At 38.7% G+C, this 15,565-nt stretch overlaps 1 protein-coding gene across 2 annotated transcripts in view; it reads right to left on the bottom strand.

Moving 5' to 3' along the window:
• LOC128855539 (phosphoinositide 3-kinase adapter protein 1) overlaps nt 1–15,565 on the bottom strand; it is a 202,447-nt gene that overhangs the window by 137,496 nt on the left and 49,386 nt on the right. For both annotated transcript variants that reach the window (XM_054090521.1, XM_054090522.1), the window contains exon 2: nt 9,948–10,226. In XM_054090521.1, the coding sequence (XP_053946496.1) occupies nt 9,948–9,957 (10 nt within the window). In that variant the 5' untranslated portion in view covers nt 9,958–10,226. The remainder of the gene's footprint in view (nt 1–9,947; nt 10,227–15,565) is intronic.

Genomic DNA, 15,565 nt, shown 5'->3' with positions numbered 1-15,565 from the left:
ATTCAGATATGGCGGCTTTGGATTAGCTGGAAGATGGTCTGAATTTTAACATGATTATTTTCATTTTTTTTAACGGCACTCAATAAAAAATGTCTAATGGCGTAAAACTACAGCTCCTTGGGGAGCAATTGACATCACTAAGGCAACTCATGGGCTGTGTGGCATTGTGGGTCAGTCTGCTTCTTCTTTGGCCGGGCTTACCAACCCGCGTCAGTCGTTTTTTAACGTGCTAACCGGCGCCAATTGGACACACCAAGTGAAGCCAAGTCTTTCTCCACCTGATCTCTCTCTTCTTGTGCTACCACCAGCTGGTACCGTATCGAATACTTTCAAAGCCAGAACGTTTGTATCCATTCGGACGTCATGACCCAGCCAACGAAGCCGCTGGATCTTTATTCGCTGCGCTATGTCTATGTCGTCTTAATGCTCATACAACTCATTGATCCAACGCATACGATACTCGCCGTCATCAACATGCAAAGGTCCAAAAATATTCTGTAGAATCTTTCTCTCAAACACTCCGATGGACGTCTCAACGGATGATGTCATGGGGATGTGAGAGCTTTATAAATTGTTTTTTGTTTTGTTCGTCGAAAACGGACTTTACTACTCAATTGCCTCCTTAGTCCATAGTAGCACTAGTTCTCCGTTGGATTTCAAGGCTGGTGGGAATTGTAGGTGACTCTTCTCAAAACTAAAACCATCCAAGCCCATGTCAACAAATTCAGACCACAAAAGGGCAAATTATGATACCCCTCCAAAATTCAATTAAAAACCGCTCACTCTCCAAATGCTTTTGACACTCGGGCTTTCCGATCCATAGTAGCAGCAATTTTAGTAGCGTGGCCAAATTTTTTGTCAATAATCGAGTAGTTTGAGCAACGTAAGACTTACGTACCTTGGAAATAACTGCAATAACTTTCAATCTAACCTAACCTAACAGTCTTGAAGCATAATACTTAATCATTTCGCACTGCGAAGGTATGATAATAACTGGCTATCGAGAAAAAGCTTTCCGTACCTATATTTGGCTGACCCTGTATGCACCCTTATTGTTCGTCTACGTCATTTTTGCATTCATTTATTAGCAAGGGGGAAATGCCAGCAGAGATGTTGGAAGTCGACAGTTTAAATCAGATGTGACCGTTACTTATCATTGTAGTCTATGAAAAGAGTAATGAAGTATATTACTATTTTCTGGGTGAAGTAATGGAGCTCCGATGAAAATTGACTAGATAACATTAGCTTAGTAAGTTTGAAAATAATAAATCATTTATTTAGTTACAATTAGACAAAAGTATTAATTCTGCAGAGTTAGTAAGATTTTTTTTTATATATTTATTTACTTGGTGAACTTCTGCCAATCTCTAAATAAATTTTCCCTTGTCAGTAGGAACGTGCAATAACAAGTTGTGAATTGTGAATGGGATTTTAATTAATTGCATAACAATTAGCGTGATCCGCTTGCAAGTATGCGTGACCGCGTGAGTGCGTGCCATTACGAATTCTTAACTGCAGCTGTACTTCATGTACATACATACATACCTACATACACATACACACGTACGGTCATATGTGCACGCGTTGTCGGATAATTATGCTTTTTAAATTGTCGATTCCTATTTAGCAGTAATTATGGCATTGTTGTTGGCGATTGGCGACATAGGAAATTGCGAATTGTAAACGAATTATGCTTTGCTGTCTATTGTTGATCCTTTCCGATGGTAATTAAAATCAATGAACAGAGGAAGTAAAGTCACGTTTGGATGTTTGAGTGCTGCTCCCTTCAGTTGCATAGCTATTTTATGCTATCCATTTTAACTATTTTATGAGCAGGAAGAGGAAGATAGTGTTGATTTTATTTGTTTAAAAATTGCAAAGTTCCACTAACTTGACGCGGAAAGTTTAATTAACTTTGTGTTTAGTAACTATTAACCAGTTTTTTTAAAGGAGTCAAGTAATTAAAATAGCGACCATCACAGCCAAGTGATTGTACTCGACCACTTGGCCAGTCCCAAGTTTGAAACCCATAATAGCTTAAACTCTTTCCAGCCTATGCGAAAATTGCTGGTATGAAAAAAACTTTCCATATAAATAAAATCTATCAACTGTTTGGAGGCGATATAAAACTTTAGGTCCCACTAAACGGATACAATATACTAGTATTTCTGCCTTGTTGTTGTTAGTGTCTGGCGATAGTCCTCTGCTGTTTTGGTGTTGGAGTTTTCAAGAGTGATATTTCGTATAGCCAATTCGTTGCGTCTAAAAATGAAAGAAAAGGCCTCAAATCCTATTTCTTCATGATGTTGAGGAATGGTTGACAAACCCGGTTTATTGCAAAGATAGCGAAAATGATTTCTTTCTCACCCACTTCTTCACAGCTATGCCATATGTTGCTGTGTCGCATGCCTAAGCTCCCTACATTCCAATGTCCTGTGAAAACCGCGGTTAGTCTTGTAATATCGGGTCAACCGTACACAAGCAAATATTTGGGCACAAATCACCATGAGGTCGATGTGCAAAGCTCCAATAAATCTAAATCTAAGCAAATGCTTCAACGTCTTGCCAACATCTACTTGTAATAATGAAATTCTAGTTCTGCCTTAATGCGGCTGAAGCGAACGTCAACTGGCCCCCCTTCGCTTGAGCTTAAGGAGGATTCTAGCCTAGCAAGCTCCTCCACCTTAGATGTTACTATAGCCTGGAATCCATACTAGAGTGATGTCGAACCGTTAACTGAGCAAACTGGGTTCTACTATACATTACACATTTTGGAAGACGGGATGATTGAATATACCGCTTTTATAGCAGCCTGATTATCCATGAAGATATCTTAGCTCCGGCGTGTTTGATGTTTAAGATGTCCTAGCAGTCTTCTCTGACTGGAATATACCACCTTTGAATTGGGCAGTTGTAGAGATTCAGAGTGCAACCCTGCTCTCACGTCTCAGTCCATCTTAGACACGTTGTTGTAAATTTCTGCATCAAAATTTCTAATGATTCGCCTCCTTCTTTAGTGCTCTTGATAGAAATATCTGCCCTTGATAGAAATACAAAAGAAAAATCTTTTGTGAAGAAGAAGCTCGGTGAGAGGTGACTTACTAAGGAAAAAATGAATTGAATTCGGAATATAGAATGGTCTTAATGGCAAAAATTTTATCTCTTTTAATATTTAGTCATCTCACAGTTCTCCTTTAGACATTTTAAATAAAATTATCCTATTATTATTCCATGAGCTGGAGTAAAAACTAAAAGATGCAAGGCGCTATTGCAACGAGTTCGGTTCCAGGCTTCATTTCTATTACTAGGAGATTTTCATTAAAAGCAGAGATTTAGACAACCTTAAGGCGACAAATAAGCAAAAGTCAGTTTTTGAATGAATAACATTTGCTGCTTACAACACAAAGGGGTCAGATGTTTTGACGGAATAAAAGGAATCGTCATCAGTATAAAGAATCTTTGTTGATGCTTTATGAGCATTACATCTTGTGACATTTTGTACAACCGCTCTACCAAGAAATTCAAATCTTCCAGTTCTATGGACGGACATTAATAAAATGGAGTGTTGCGCGGTGATTTATTTTATCGCAAAATAACTCCAGACTCGTTTTTCTTGCCACCAAAGTTGTTGATACTGAATAATGATCCCAGTCTTGAGCTAGGCAGGTAGATGAAGTGGCTTTGGCATTCCCCAAGTAGCACTAAAGCGCCGTTTTGATACCATTATGAGACCTCCAACAGGCAGATTTCTACAGCCAGCCAGAGCTGTTGATATAATGGAGGTGTGTGCTGATCGTCTAACGAGTTTGGAAATTTAACGGCGTGGAGTTCCCAGGAAACACTTAATTGCATTTTGGCCAAAGGGCTCTCAAAATGGCACATGAAGAAATGGCGCTCCATATCTTCTGCGCTTTTCTGAGAAATAAGTTGTACAATTCCCCTTTAACAATAGCCAGTGGGATGCCGATGACCGGGTAGAAGGTCTCTGAGACCAATATAAACACCATCCTCGTAAGCTCGTCAGCAATTTAATTTCCCTCTACGTTCCTTTGTGCTGAAACCCAAATCAGAGAAATTTTACTTGTATCCTCAAGAGCTTTGATCTCCTCCTTGCAGCAATTGACTAATTTAGATCTGCACTAAGGCATCGTCAGAGCTTCCCTCGCGTTCCTTAAGCATTTGCATGCCTGAAAAACACAAGCAGTATTCGGCAATTTTACGGATATAGAGAAAACCTCTCCTCCGACTCCCGCTTCCATCATGGAGCCACCAGTAAAGGCAGAGGTACAGTTTTGAGCTACTTATTGCGATAAAGTGTTGTTAAGGACTTTGAAGGATGCAATAGAGAGTGCCACAGTGTAGCGTAGGCCGTTAAGTCCGTGCGGTGTGGCTTATAGTATTATTATAAAGGGTTTTCCAATACGAAGTGTTATTGGAGGTCTTTTTCGGTGAAATATCAATGGTTTCGTTGCTTGTGTGGCACGTAGCGCCGTCTTTTTGAAAACAAACGTTGTCCAGATCAATACCATCCAATTCCGGCCATAAAAAATCGTTAATCATCTCTCGATAACGCAATCTATTCGTCGTAACTGTTGCTCCAGCTTCATTTTCGAAAAAGTAAGGACCAATGACTCCGCCGAACCGTAAACCGCACCAAACAGTCACACGTTGAGGCTAGAAAGGCTTTTCAGCAATAACTCTTGCTTTTTCTGAGCTCCAGACCCGACAATTTCGCTTGTTGACGAAACCACCGAGGTGGAAATGGGCATCACTCAATATGATTTTTCGATGGAATTCCGGATCATTTTCATGCATTTCAACGACCCAATCAGCAAAAACACGACGACGGTGATGATCGGCCGGCTTGAGTTCTTGTGTTAACTGGACTTTATAAGCCTTAATACCCAAATCTTTATGCAATATACGGTGTAATGACGTTTGTGGAATGCTTAATTCCAAAGAACGACGAGGAATGGACAAACCCTGGTTTTCTTTAACACTTTGGGGTGCAACAGCAATATATTCGGCTGTTCTTGAGCGACGTGCAACGGTTTTATTCTTCACATCACTAAGTTGTCCCAACAGCTCGAATTTTTTCACCAATTTCTGTATTGCGGTCCGACAAGGTGCTTTACGATGACCCAAAAAAGTTCGAGTTTTACGAACCGTCTCTGCCAAATTTTCACCATTTTTATAATGAATTTTAATAATTTCAGTGCGTTGTTTGAGCGTGTGTCGTTCATTCTTATTAATGGCGTAGTTTCTACTTGTCAAATATCAAAAAATTACAGCTTCAAAAGTGACATCTACTGAAATAGCGGGCTATTCAAAATAACACCTGTTATTGGAAAATCCTTTAGTATAGTATAACTCTTATCTGCTTAGCAGATATCAGCACAAGAGCTCATGAAATTCAAATCGGCAAACCTGCGATGTTTTATCTATTTTTGTTGAAGATCCAGTACATTTTGAATATTCCATATTATATTTAAATATTTATAAAGACGTTAACCATAGTTGTCATACCAAGGAAGACCAAACATTTTCAGGCAAAAAAGAAAAAAATCTGATAGACATCTCTGCGACACTTTTTCGTCATTTTTCTGATTTTTTTTTTTTTGAGCTTTCGAAATTTTTAAAAATGTTTGAATATTTAAATTTATGACAATAAAACATTTATAAAACACTTTAACCCCTTGACTTTAAGAGTTGCCAAATTCCGTCGTCTCCATAACTATGCCAATTTGCTAAAATTTAGTATAAATAATGACGTTTAGGCAGTAATAAGACTACAAAAAATTTTGGGAAATATTCATGTCCCTACCTCTTTTCAAGTAAATAAATTTAATGAATAAGTATTGATAATAAGCAAGCAGCATTCGAAGGACAATTGGCCGCATTTACTTCTTCCCCACTTATTCTAGTGTATTTCAATTTAAAAAATGTTAAATGCAACTGAGAAAGAAACTAAAGCAACTGATTTTCATCACAACAAACTCATTAATTCTACACAAACACATAGTTTGCAACCAAACAACCAACAGAAGTTGAAGAGTTCACAAGCCCGTGACATGTACGGCCCACCCACAACAACCGCAACATTTTGGGGCACAACAAGTGAAAACTATAAAAGCCAGAGAACAGCAAGTGCAACAAAATCTGACACCAAATAAAATGGATACAAAATGCATACACACGCACGCGCACACATAACATAAAACATAAAAGGTTAGCCTGGTGAGAGTATGTATGTATGTGTGCGTATGTACATGAGCACTTTCCTTAGGCATTTGCACTGTCCATCAGCTGCAATGTGGCGCAGTTATGAGAAAATGGATGAAAGTTGAGTATGACAGCAAAGTAACAGAATCATTAGGAATTTCCCAGAACGTGAAACTCATCCTTTCGCGCTGGCTAAATGAACATTAATAGTGTTTTGAAAATAAAGGCAAAACTGAAAAATGAGATAAGACATTTTAGTGATTAGTGAGGAACAGCCCAGTTAAAGGTAGGGTGTGACAGTGGGGCGTGTCACAGCAGACACATTACAAGAAATGAGAGCAAAACGGTGAGTGACTAGTGAGATAAAACGTAAAAGATTTTAACCCAAACAGTTATTTATAGAAATATTTTGCTTAAAACTGGGCTTCTTGGGGACACTTGAAAAATTTTCCGAAGCGGCACAAAAAGCAACTTTTGTTGACAATCTTAATAAATGAGCGGACAAAACAGAGGCAAATTCTTGCTGTGGCCTAGCAATACAACAATTTTTGGATTGCTCGTGATTCCCAGCGTTGTTAACAAACGAAGCGCAACGCAGGGATGTCAAACTTCATGCCCGCTTGAACGCTCGCCTGCCTGTGCGCTACAGACTTGTGGTGGGAAAAATATGAGAAAATGGCCTTCATTACACACACATTAGAGTTAATAGATTGTAAGCGTGTGAAGCACAGCAGGCGCTACTTGAAATATTTAATTTGTGCCTCAATTGATATTCTTAGATTATTGTATGTATTTACATAAGAGCACATCCTACATGCATACATACATACGCACTAATGTACACATCACGCGTAGTGCAATAATTGCATTAAACCAATTCATCATTTGGACCACTTATTTATGTACGCACACATATACATATACATATGTAAGTATGCATGCGACTTCATTCTGAATATTTGATACCTTTCTGTCTTGTTTTCCCCCTCTCTACATTTACTAGTAATTTATTTTACTGATTGCTCGACTTTCTCATATCACAGCACGAACTGTCATTTCGTGTCGACACTGAGGTCATCTATTAATTTGTTTCGCTTCACTTATTATTGTCTTATCGTGGTGTGATATCCCAAAGGCATTCTGCGACAATCTGTTTGAGTTGAATATTTTATGTGGTTTTATGAAAAAATAAAATATACAATACATATGTATGTGTTTGTATGCAGGCATATTAGAGTACACCAATGTGTTCTTAAACAACATAACTCACTTTGTTTTACGCGGCTGTAGTATTCTATACTTTTTTATACTTTATTCAACTTTTTTGTATAAATATGTATTGCTCTCGGGTAGGCAGGTAGGTAGGTGAAATGATTGAAGTGCCGGTCTGGCACTCCTCAAGTAGCACTAAAGCGCCGTTTTGATACCAACATGAGACCTCCAACAGACAGATATCTACAGCCAAGCAGAGCTGTTGATATAATGGAGAAGATTGATGGAATTCTGGTTGGAGCGCTGCCCAAGGCTGTCGAAGAAAGTAGTGCCCAGTGACCTTAGTCAGAAAAAATTATCTTTAGTCTCTTTCTCTGCAAGGTCCCCACAGGTACCTATCGTCGAGTGACCGGTAAACACAGCTACGAGTTTGGAAATTTAATGGCGAGGAGTCCAAAGGACTTTCTGAGTCTAAGGCCAATTCAGTCCCCTTCCTGGCAAGCTCATCAGCAATTTTATTTCCTCATGTTCCTATGTCCTGGAACCCAGAGAAATGTTACCTGCACAGCCAAAAGATTTGATCTCCTCCTAACAGGAGTTTACTAATTTCGTTCTGCACCATGGCGTCGTCAGATCCTTGATCGCGGCTTGACTATATGAGAAAATGTTGATATCTCCCACGCTCCTGCGTTCGCTAAGCATTTTCCATGCGTGCACGATCGCAAAGACTTCGGCTTGAAAAACACTAGCCGTGTTCGGCAGTTCAAAGGAGATAGAGAAATTGGCTGATTTAGAGAAAACCCCTGCTTCACTCCCGATTTCATCTTGGAAGCGTCAATAAAGACAGAGGTGCAAGATTCGGCTCAGATTTTCCCCTCGTTCCAATCCTGCTTATTTGGAAAAATTGCCCTAGCACGACGCTCAAACTCTAGTTTGCGGATAGAGAGATCTGTGAAGTTCGGAGAAATACGGTGTAAACTGCCCGAAAACGCTACAATGTCCCTTGAGAGATTGTCGCCAGAGGCCAATCTCCTTTAACCTGATTGCACTTTGAGCTGCGATGGAAATAACGTAAAAGTCGATGGGAAGTAATTGCAAAACGACATTCAGGGCAACACTGGGCCAAGCTTTACATGCTCCGGTGATAACAATGCATGCAGTCGTCCTTTGCACCCTCCCCAGTTTGGTGATATTGTAACCCTTCCGAAGAGTTTCCCACCAAACCAGGCATCCAGACGTTAAAATTGGCAAAACAATTGTGTTATACATCCACAGCACGAGCTGTGGCTTGAGTCCCCATTTTTTACCGAACATAGATTTGCAGGAATAGAAGGCTATACAGGCTTTCTTTACCCGCTTTTCAATGTATAGCTTCCAAAGGAGTTTGGAGTCAAGTATCACTCCGAGATACCTAACTTCCGATGAAAGCGGCACAACATGGTTGTTTAATTTGGGAAGTCGAAAGGAAGGAGGTTTACATTTTCTGGTAAATAGCACCAGCTCCACTTTGTCTCGGAGCCCACAAGTGGTAGCCAAGCGACTGAGTACAGCCAGTGACCTTTCCAAAATCTCTGCTATGACTGAGGGAAACGGTCCCGATATCATTAGGACCAAGTCATCGGCGTATGCTACTACCTTAACCCCACACTTATTTAGCACTATCAGAACTTCGTCAATAGCAATTAGCCAAAGTAGGAGCGGAAGGACATCACGCTGCGGCGTTCCTGTGTGAACAAATCTAGTGACCTTAGCCCCTCTTGCCACCGCATTAACTTCTCTGCAGCCAAGCAGGGGCGAGATGTAGAGACAGATAGGTCTTTCCACCTCTAGTCTATCTAACGCAGTGACAATTGACTCCGCCCTGATGTCTATGAAGGCCGCCAAAGTGAATTGTTTGCTTTCTAGCGAAGTAAGAAAATATGCTGTTGTATGTAGACTTAGGTTAAAATGTTCTTTTCTTTGGTAAATATGGAAAAATAATAATAATGATAAAAATATTGCATATCCTAAAGCACTTGAATGAAATCTCATTAAAGAATCATAAAATTTCAACGAGTGTACTCATTTTAAGTTACAACTAAACAAAACAACTCTTTCAATAAAATTAGTTTCTCTGCGACACCGACGCGCCGGGTAATAGCTAGTCGATTACAAAAAATTCGTTCGTAATCCATAATCGGTATGAAAATTTTATTACTTGCCAAAAAAATATTTAAATTGCTAAATCAAAAGCTAATCGCTGATCGAAACATATGTTTCGATACAGAAGCAGAAACATCGTAAAATTAATTTCTCAGTAATTTTTAAACAGCTAATCAAAACCGTAATAAGTGTTTGTACTAAAATATACCAGCAATTTGCTAAGTTTATTATGGCGAAAAAATGTACATATCCATACAAATATGGAAGCGCGCATTTTTAGTGCGCAAAAAAGTAATTACACAAATCAATAAAAGTTTATAGGCATACATAAATATGTGTATGTACGTGTGGAAGTGTGTGCATGAACTTACCCACAGACATTTTGTCAAACTTCCGTTAGAAAAGATACCACGAACTCTGCGTCGTTCGCTGCGCGACAAAATTTTGGCACTGCACTTGTTGCACCAGCAGACGACTATGTTTGGGCGCGAGTTTACTTTTAAAAGCCAGCTCCACTGTGTCCACCGGTCGCTGTCAATATGAAGATAACCAAAAACGAATATCCGCCGGATGTGCCGTTAAACAGTATAAGCGTTGCTGCGCGTGGTGCGTTTAATATTACAAATTCATAATAACAATAAGAAAGAGAGCTGCAAGTACAAGAAAAAAAGTAGTTGATTTGAATATTCAATAACGCTATGGAAGCTTATTAAAAAATATATATATACACTACTGGTCAAAAGTTTGGGTTCACTTACATTATTTTGGAATTTTACACAATCAAGTCGGCTTATTAGTGGTTTTGTTTTTTAAACGTGCGTTCTGCTACTAGTTTGAGTTTAGCAGATTGTTATTGTCTACAAAGTGACTGTGGGAGACGCGTAGATCAAGCATAAACGTGTTATGACTTGCTGCATTCTGTCAGTGCGTCTAGTGCCTATTACGCGTAACATCTTATTGCTGCAAAACTCGCTTCAAGAGTTATATTTCTAATTGTTGGTGTAATCTTTGTTATCAAAAAGGTAAGTAAAACAATTTTTTGTATTCCAAAAAATAATTGTTTAACAAAAACTTACATACAAGTCGACGTTATACAAAAATTATCTTCTAATTATTAAATTTTAAATAAAACTACATATTTCCTGTTTTATTATTTAAAATGGGTCGGAAAGCAGAGTTTAGTGTAGAAACACGAGCAGTCGTTGTAGCACTACGTGGAGAAGGCTATTCAGCGCGAAAATTTGCTTCGAAATGTAATGTCTCTCAAACTGCTGTCATGAGAACGTTACAAAGAAAGAGCGATTCTGGGTGCAATCAGAGTCGTCATCGTTCTGGGAGGCCTAAAACTACGTCAAAAGGAGAGGATAAGTTCATATGTGTTGTAAGCAAAAAAAAATCGTTTTCTAACAGCCCCTGAAATTCGCGAACAACTCAATTCCTCGCGCGAGGCTCCAGTATCTGTTTCGACGGTATAGCGACGACTAAGAAACTACGGCCTAAAAGGGTGCGTCGCCGCCAAAAAACTTTTACTTCGAAAGCAAAATAAAGTAAAGAGACTTAATAGGGCTAAAAAACACAAAGAGTGGACAACTGAACAATGGTCTAAAGTCTTGTTCACGGACGAGTCCAAATTTGAAATTTTCCACAAACGACGCCGCCAATATGTTCGTCGTTTTGTCGGCGAACGAATGATGAACCAATGGGTTATTCTCACATTTAAGCATGGTGGAGGGTTAGTGTTAGTCTGGGGATGCTTTGCTGGAGACAAAGTTGGAGACATTGTGCAAATTGAGGGTATCATGGACAAAAAAGTCTACCGCAACATACTTCAACGGTACACTTTTCCGTGTGGGGAAAAGACTTGTGGGCAGCGGATTCGTTTTCCAGCAGGATAACGATCCTAAGCACACTTCATAATTTTGCCAGGATTACATTGCAGCCAAAGAAAATCAAAAACAACTCAAATATATGGAATGACCTCCTCAGTCGCCGGATTGTAACCCGATCGAGTTGCTGTGGGGCGAGTTGGACAGAGAAGTACGAAAATTGCAAACCTACTAATACAAAACAACTTTGGAAATTTCTGCAAAATTGCTGGAATCAAATAACAGCAGAATCTTTGCGTAGATTAATTGATAGGATGCCCAGAATATGCGATGCTGTAATACGAGCAAAAGGCGGATATTTCGAGGAATCGAAAATATGAACAAATACTTGCGGGTTTCTTTAAAAGTTAACATATTTTGTATTAAACAAAATTACTTTCTGTAAAATAACAATATTAAAAAATATTTGACGAAGAAAATCATTATTATTTAAAAATTGTTTACAATTTTTCAAGTGAACCCAAACTTTTGACCGGTAGTGTATATTTATATAAACAAACACATAAAACAGTTTTAGGTTACTAAAAAGTAGTGGAAGAGAAGAGAAAGAGTTGAAAAGTGGTTGAACTTGCGACCAACTCCGTAATTCCAACTTAAGGAAGTGCTGTGGAAGAAAAACTAAAATTATTAAAAATATAATTTAAAATGTACAGCGACAACTTGAAACTCATAAGCGCGCACACATACATGGACACTCATAAAATAAACCCAGTAGCAAAACATTGGTAGTCTCTTGTAGAGTTTGTTATGCACAGATGTATTAAGAATTTCGATAATATCTGCGGGATAGGGTGGAGTGGCTACAGAGTGGTGCAATTGATGATTGAATAAATACAAATATATTTATATAAGTTGGCGCGTACTACCTTTTTGGGTGTTTGGCCGAGCTTCTCCTCCTATTTGTGGTGTGCGTCTTGATGTTCTTCCACAAATGGAGGTACCTACAGTTTCAAGCCGACTCTGAACGGTAGAGATTTTTATGAGGAGCTTTTTCATGGCAGAAATACACTCGGAGGTTTGCCATTGCCTGCCGAGGGGCGACCGCTATTAGAAAAATGTTTTTCTTAATTTTGGTGTTTCACCGAGATTCGAACCCCAACGTTCTCTCTGTGAATTCCGAATGGTAGTCACGCACCAACCCATTCAGCTACGGCAGCCGAAATACAAATGAATGAACGAATAAATACTTATTCAAATGCGGCTTTTGAAATTTATGCAGTGGAATTGCAATAACTCGCACCCCGTTAATTCGACTCTCATCCGTTAACTCTCCCTCCCTCTCTCTTCTGTTTTTCGGTATTTTGAAAGTATAGTATCTTAAGAATATAATGTGAAATTTTGTATGCAGAAATTCTCAATATTATAGCTTCTACAGCCCATTAACTGTGTGGTTCGCGCGACTCTGTACCTCAAACTTTGAACTCATTTATCTCGAAACCACTTTTTTCGGCACGGCGAGGATGAAAAAAAAACATAATTCAACTGAATCACTTGATATTTGAATATGTTGCTCACAACATGTATGGCTATCGTCGGAACTAGAATCATAATTTTATTACTAGGGAAAAAAGACCCGATAATACGAACTTTTTTTTCAAAAATGCGCCATTTTTGTCGATTTTTTTTTCGATTTGTTCTAGTTCCGGCCATAACTGCACTCTTTCTGATTAAGAATCTTCTTGAACTTTGTGTTTCAGATGAATAGATGTCTTGAAATCACCTACGCCGTTGGGGTCCGATTTTTTAGAGGGTCATCTTCAGCGACATTTTTTTAATAATAAATATTGTTTTTAAAATAAAAAAAAATGTTTGCATGAACAATAAACTACATCATAAACACAAAAAGTTGAAATAAAGTTTTTTCAATTTTTAGTGGCAAAAAATCGTGAAAATAAGCGAAATTTTCGTGCTCTAGACCACCGGGTCCCTTAAATCGAAAATTAAAATAATTTGCAAAACAGCTGTTGGTCCCTTGAAAAAATCGGATTTCCGCTCTTCGTTAATTCTTTTTTTTTCCTTGCGACTATTCAAGTTATGTTCAATACCTTACAAATCTTAATTAGTTTTTGAGAACCTATGAAATTTGTCCGTCATGGAAATGGCAAGCGAGCTGTACGTACAAAGCTTGATTTTGATTTACCGTTATAGCATACATATATACAAGGTGGCGCAAAATTAATCACCCTATCGGAAGACCAATAATTTTTTAAAGTGCAGTGTAGGTCAATCATATTAGGCACCTGTGAAGTAGACAGCTCCAGTGTACAAACAGAGAAGCAATGGAGCCCGTAAAGGTCGAATAAAGATTTTCGTCTCTCAAAACCATTTTTTTTATTATTTAGAAAAGTTATCCAGAAACAAAATTGATAATAAATTTTGTGCCACCTTGTACAAAAACAACATGCATTATTCAAGAAAACAGATTTTCAGTTCCAAAATCTTGTTGTTAATGAACAGTTTTTTTAAATCACTGATTGTTTTGGAAAACACTGTGGACGAAATACGCTCACCGAGCTTAAATTTGAGATTTAAAAAAGGCGAGGCAAGAGGCACCGAGGGATTTAGTAACTCCTAAAACTCTCCGGCTAAAAAGCCCATTGTATTCAAAGCTCTCGTAAGTAAGTAAAAGGGCAGAAGGAGGAAATGAAAGAAAAAGATACAATAAAATAGAGACAGAGGCAGAGATAGCGAGTCTTGTAAGAATTTTCCCAATTCTTTGGCAAGTCTGAAGAAAAACCTCCATTCTCATGATATCGGAACCTAAAATTAGTAGCCCTTCTCTAGCAAAGACAGCACACTCACAGAGAAAATTCTCAGTACTATCCGCCTCCGCTAAGCAAGGCAGGCAATTCGGCTCCTCAATGATTCCAATGGTGGTCGTATTCTAACCCCATGGGTTGTGTCCTATAATAATACCGACCATCAACCGAACATCTTTTCTGCCAAGTTTTAAAAGTAAGTTCGACAATTCTTTATACGGGCTTGTCACAAAACACTTTGTAATTCTGCAGTCTTCTAAATTGGACGATCCCTCTTTATGTGAAGTGTATACATAATCGCTGATGCAACTCATGAATCCTGTAGAACTGATTCTGATTGTTTGCTTTGGTCCTTGTGAGGTAATCGCTTGCCCACAGTTGATCAATTCATCGACAATTTCATTTCCTTCCGAGCTTAAACCAAAGTAGAAAACAGATTTTTACAATTCAATTTATGATAATGCCTTCAGCCCATTGTTATTTCGCAACACATTACAGTGTAAATCTAGGGTATAGAAGACACCCAACACGGTCTGACTTAATTAGCACAAAAGATACCATTTGATGATGAATCTGCCAAGCCGTCTATTTTCTTTTCTGCAATTTCTTTCAAGTTAACCATTGAGAATTCCCCCAGTATTCTGTAGACTTGGTCACTCACACAAATAGTCAAAGACTGTTTCTTAGATTGTTCTTGATTGCTGCTTCTACATCTATCGTTTACGGCGACCCCAACTTTCTGGCCTGGCCTTCCAAAAGTCAGAGGCCGGTTATTTTTAACGTAATTCTGAGTATGTTTGCTCGTGGCTTTCTTGACAACTCCTCAGTTCTAGATTTGTTGATATTGGGCCACGTTTGTTTAGTTATTTTGCAGGTATCCATGTTAATTCATCTGTCAACGGCCTGTTTCTGGAATAGCGAGAAGATCTCCCTTTTACGCCCACCTTGGTGACTGCCTATTTCTACCGCTTTGGATTTGTTATAGGATGCCGCCTGTCTTCCCAGATCATCAGCTCTCTCATTTCCTCCTATATTCCAATGACCAGATACCCAGATGTGAGTGATGTTTGTTGTGCGCGCTAAAGTATTAAGTTCTGATGATTTTTGAATTGGCTGGCTGCTTGACTATCTGAAAAAATGCATACTTCCGATAGTTGTTGTGGATGGTTTTTAATTATCCTGCAAGCCTGCCGTATCGCGCGAACTTCTGCTTGAAAAATACAGAGCAGTTGTTTTCTCTTTGACTACTGAATTCCAATCTCATTCCTTTCGCGTGGGGCACTTTAACATAAGCTCTAATCTAAAGTCTAGGGTAGCGGTAATAAAATCTGATGAGTTACTAGT

Source organism: Anastrepha ludens, chromosome 2 (genome assembly GCF_028408465.1).
Source record: "Anastrepha ludens isolate Willacy chromosome 2, idAnaLude1.1, whole genome shotgun sequence".
NCBI lineage: Eukaryota > Metazoa > Arthropoda > Insecta > Diptera > Tephritidae > Anastrepha > Anastrepha ludens.
The sequence above is the reverse complement of the archived record's forward strand: the minus strand, read 5'-3'. Positions and strand labels throughout refer to the sequence as shown.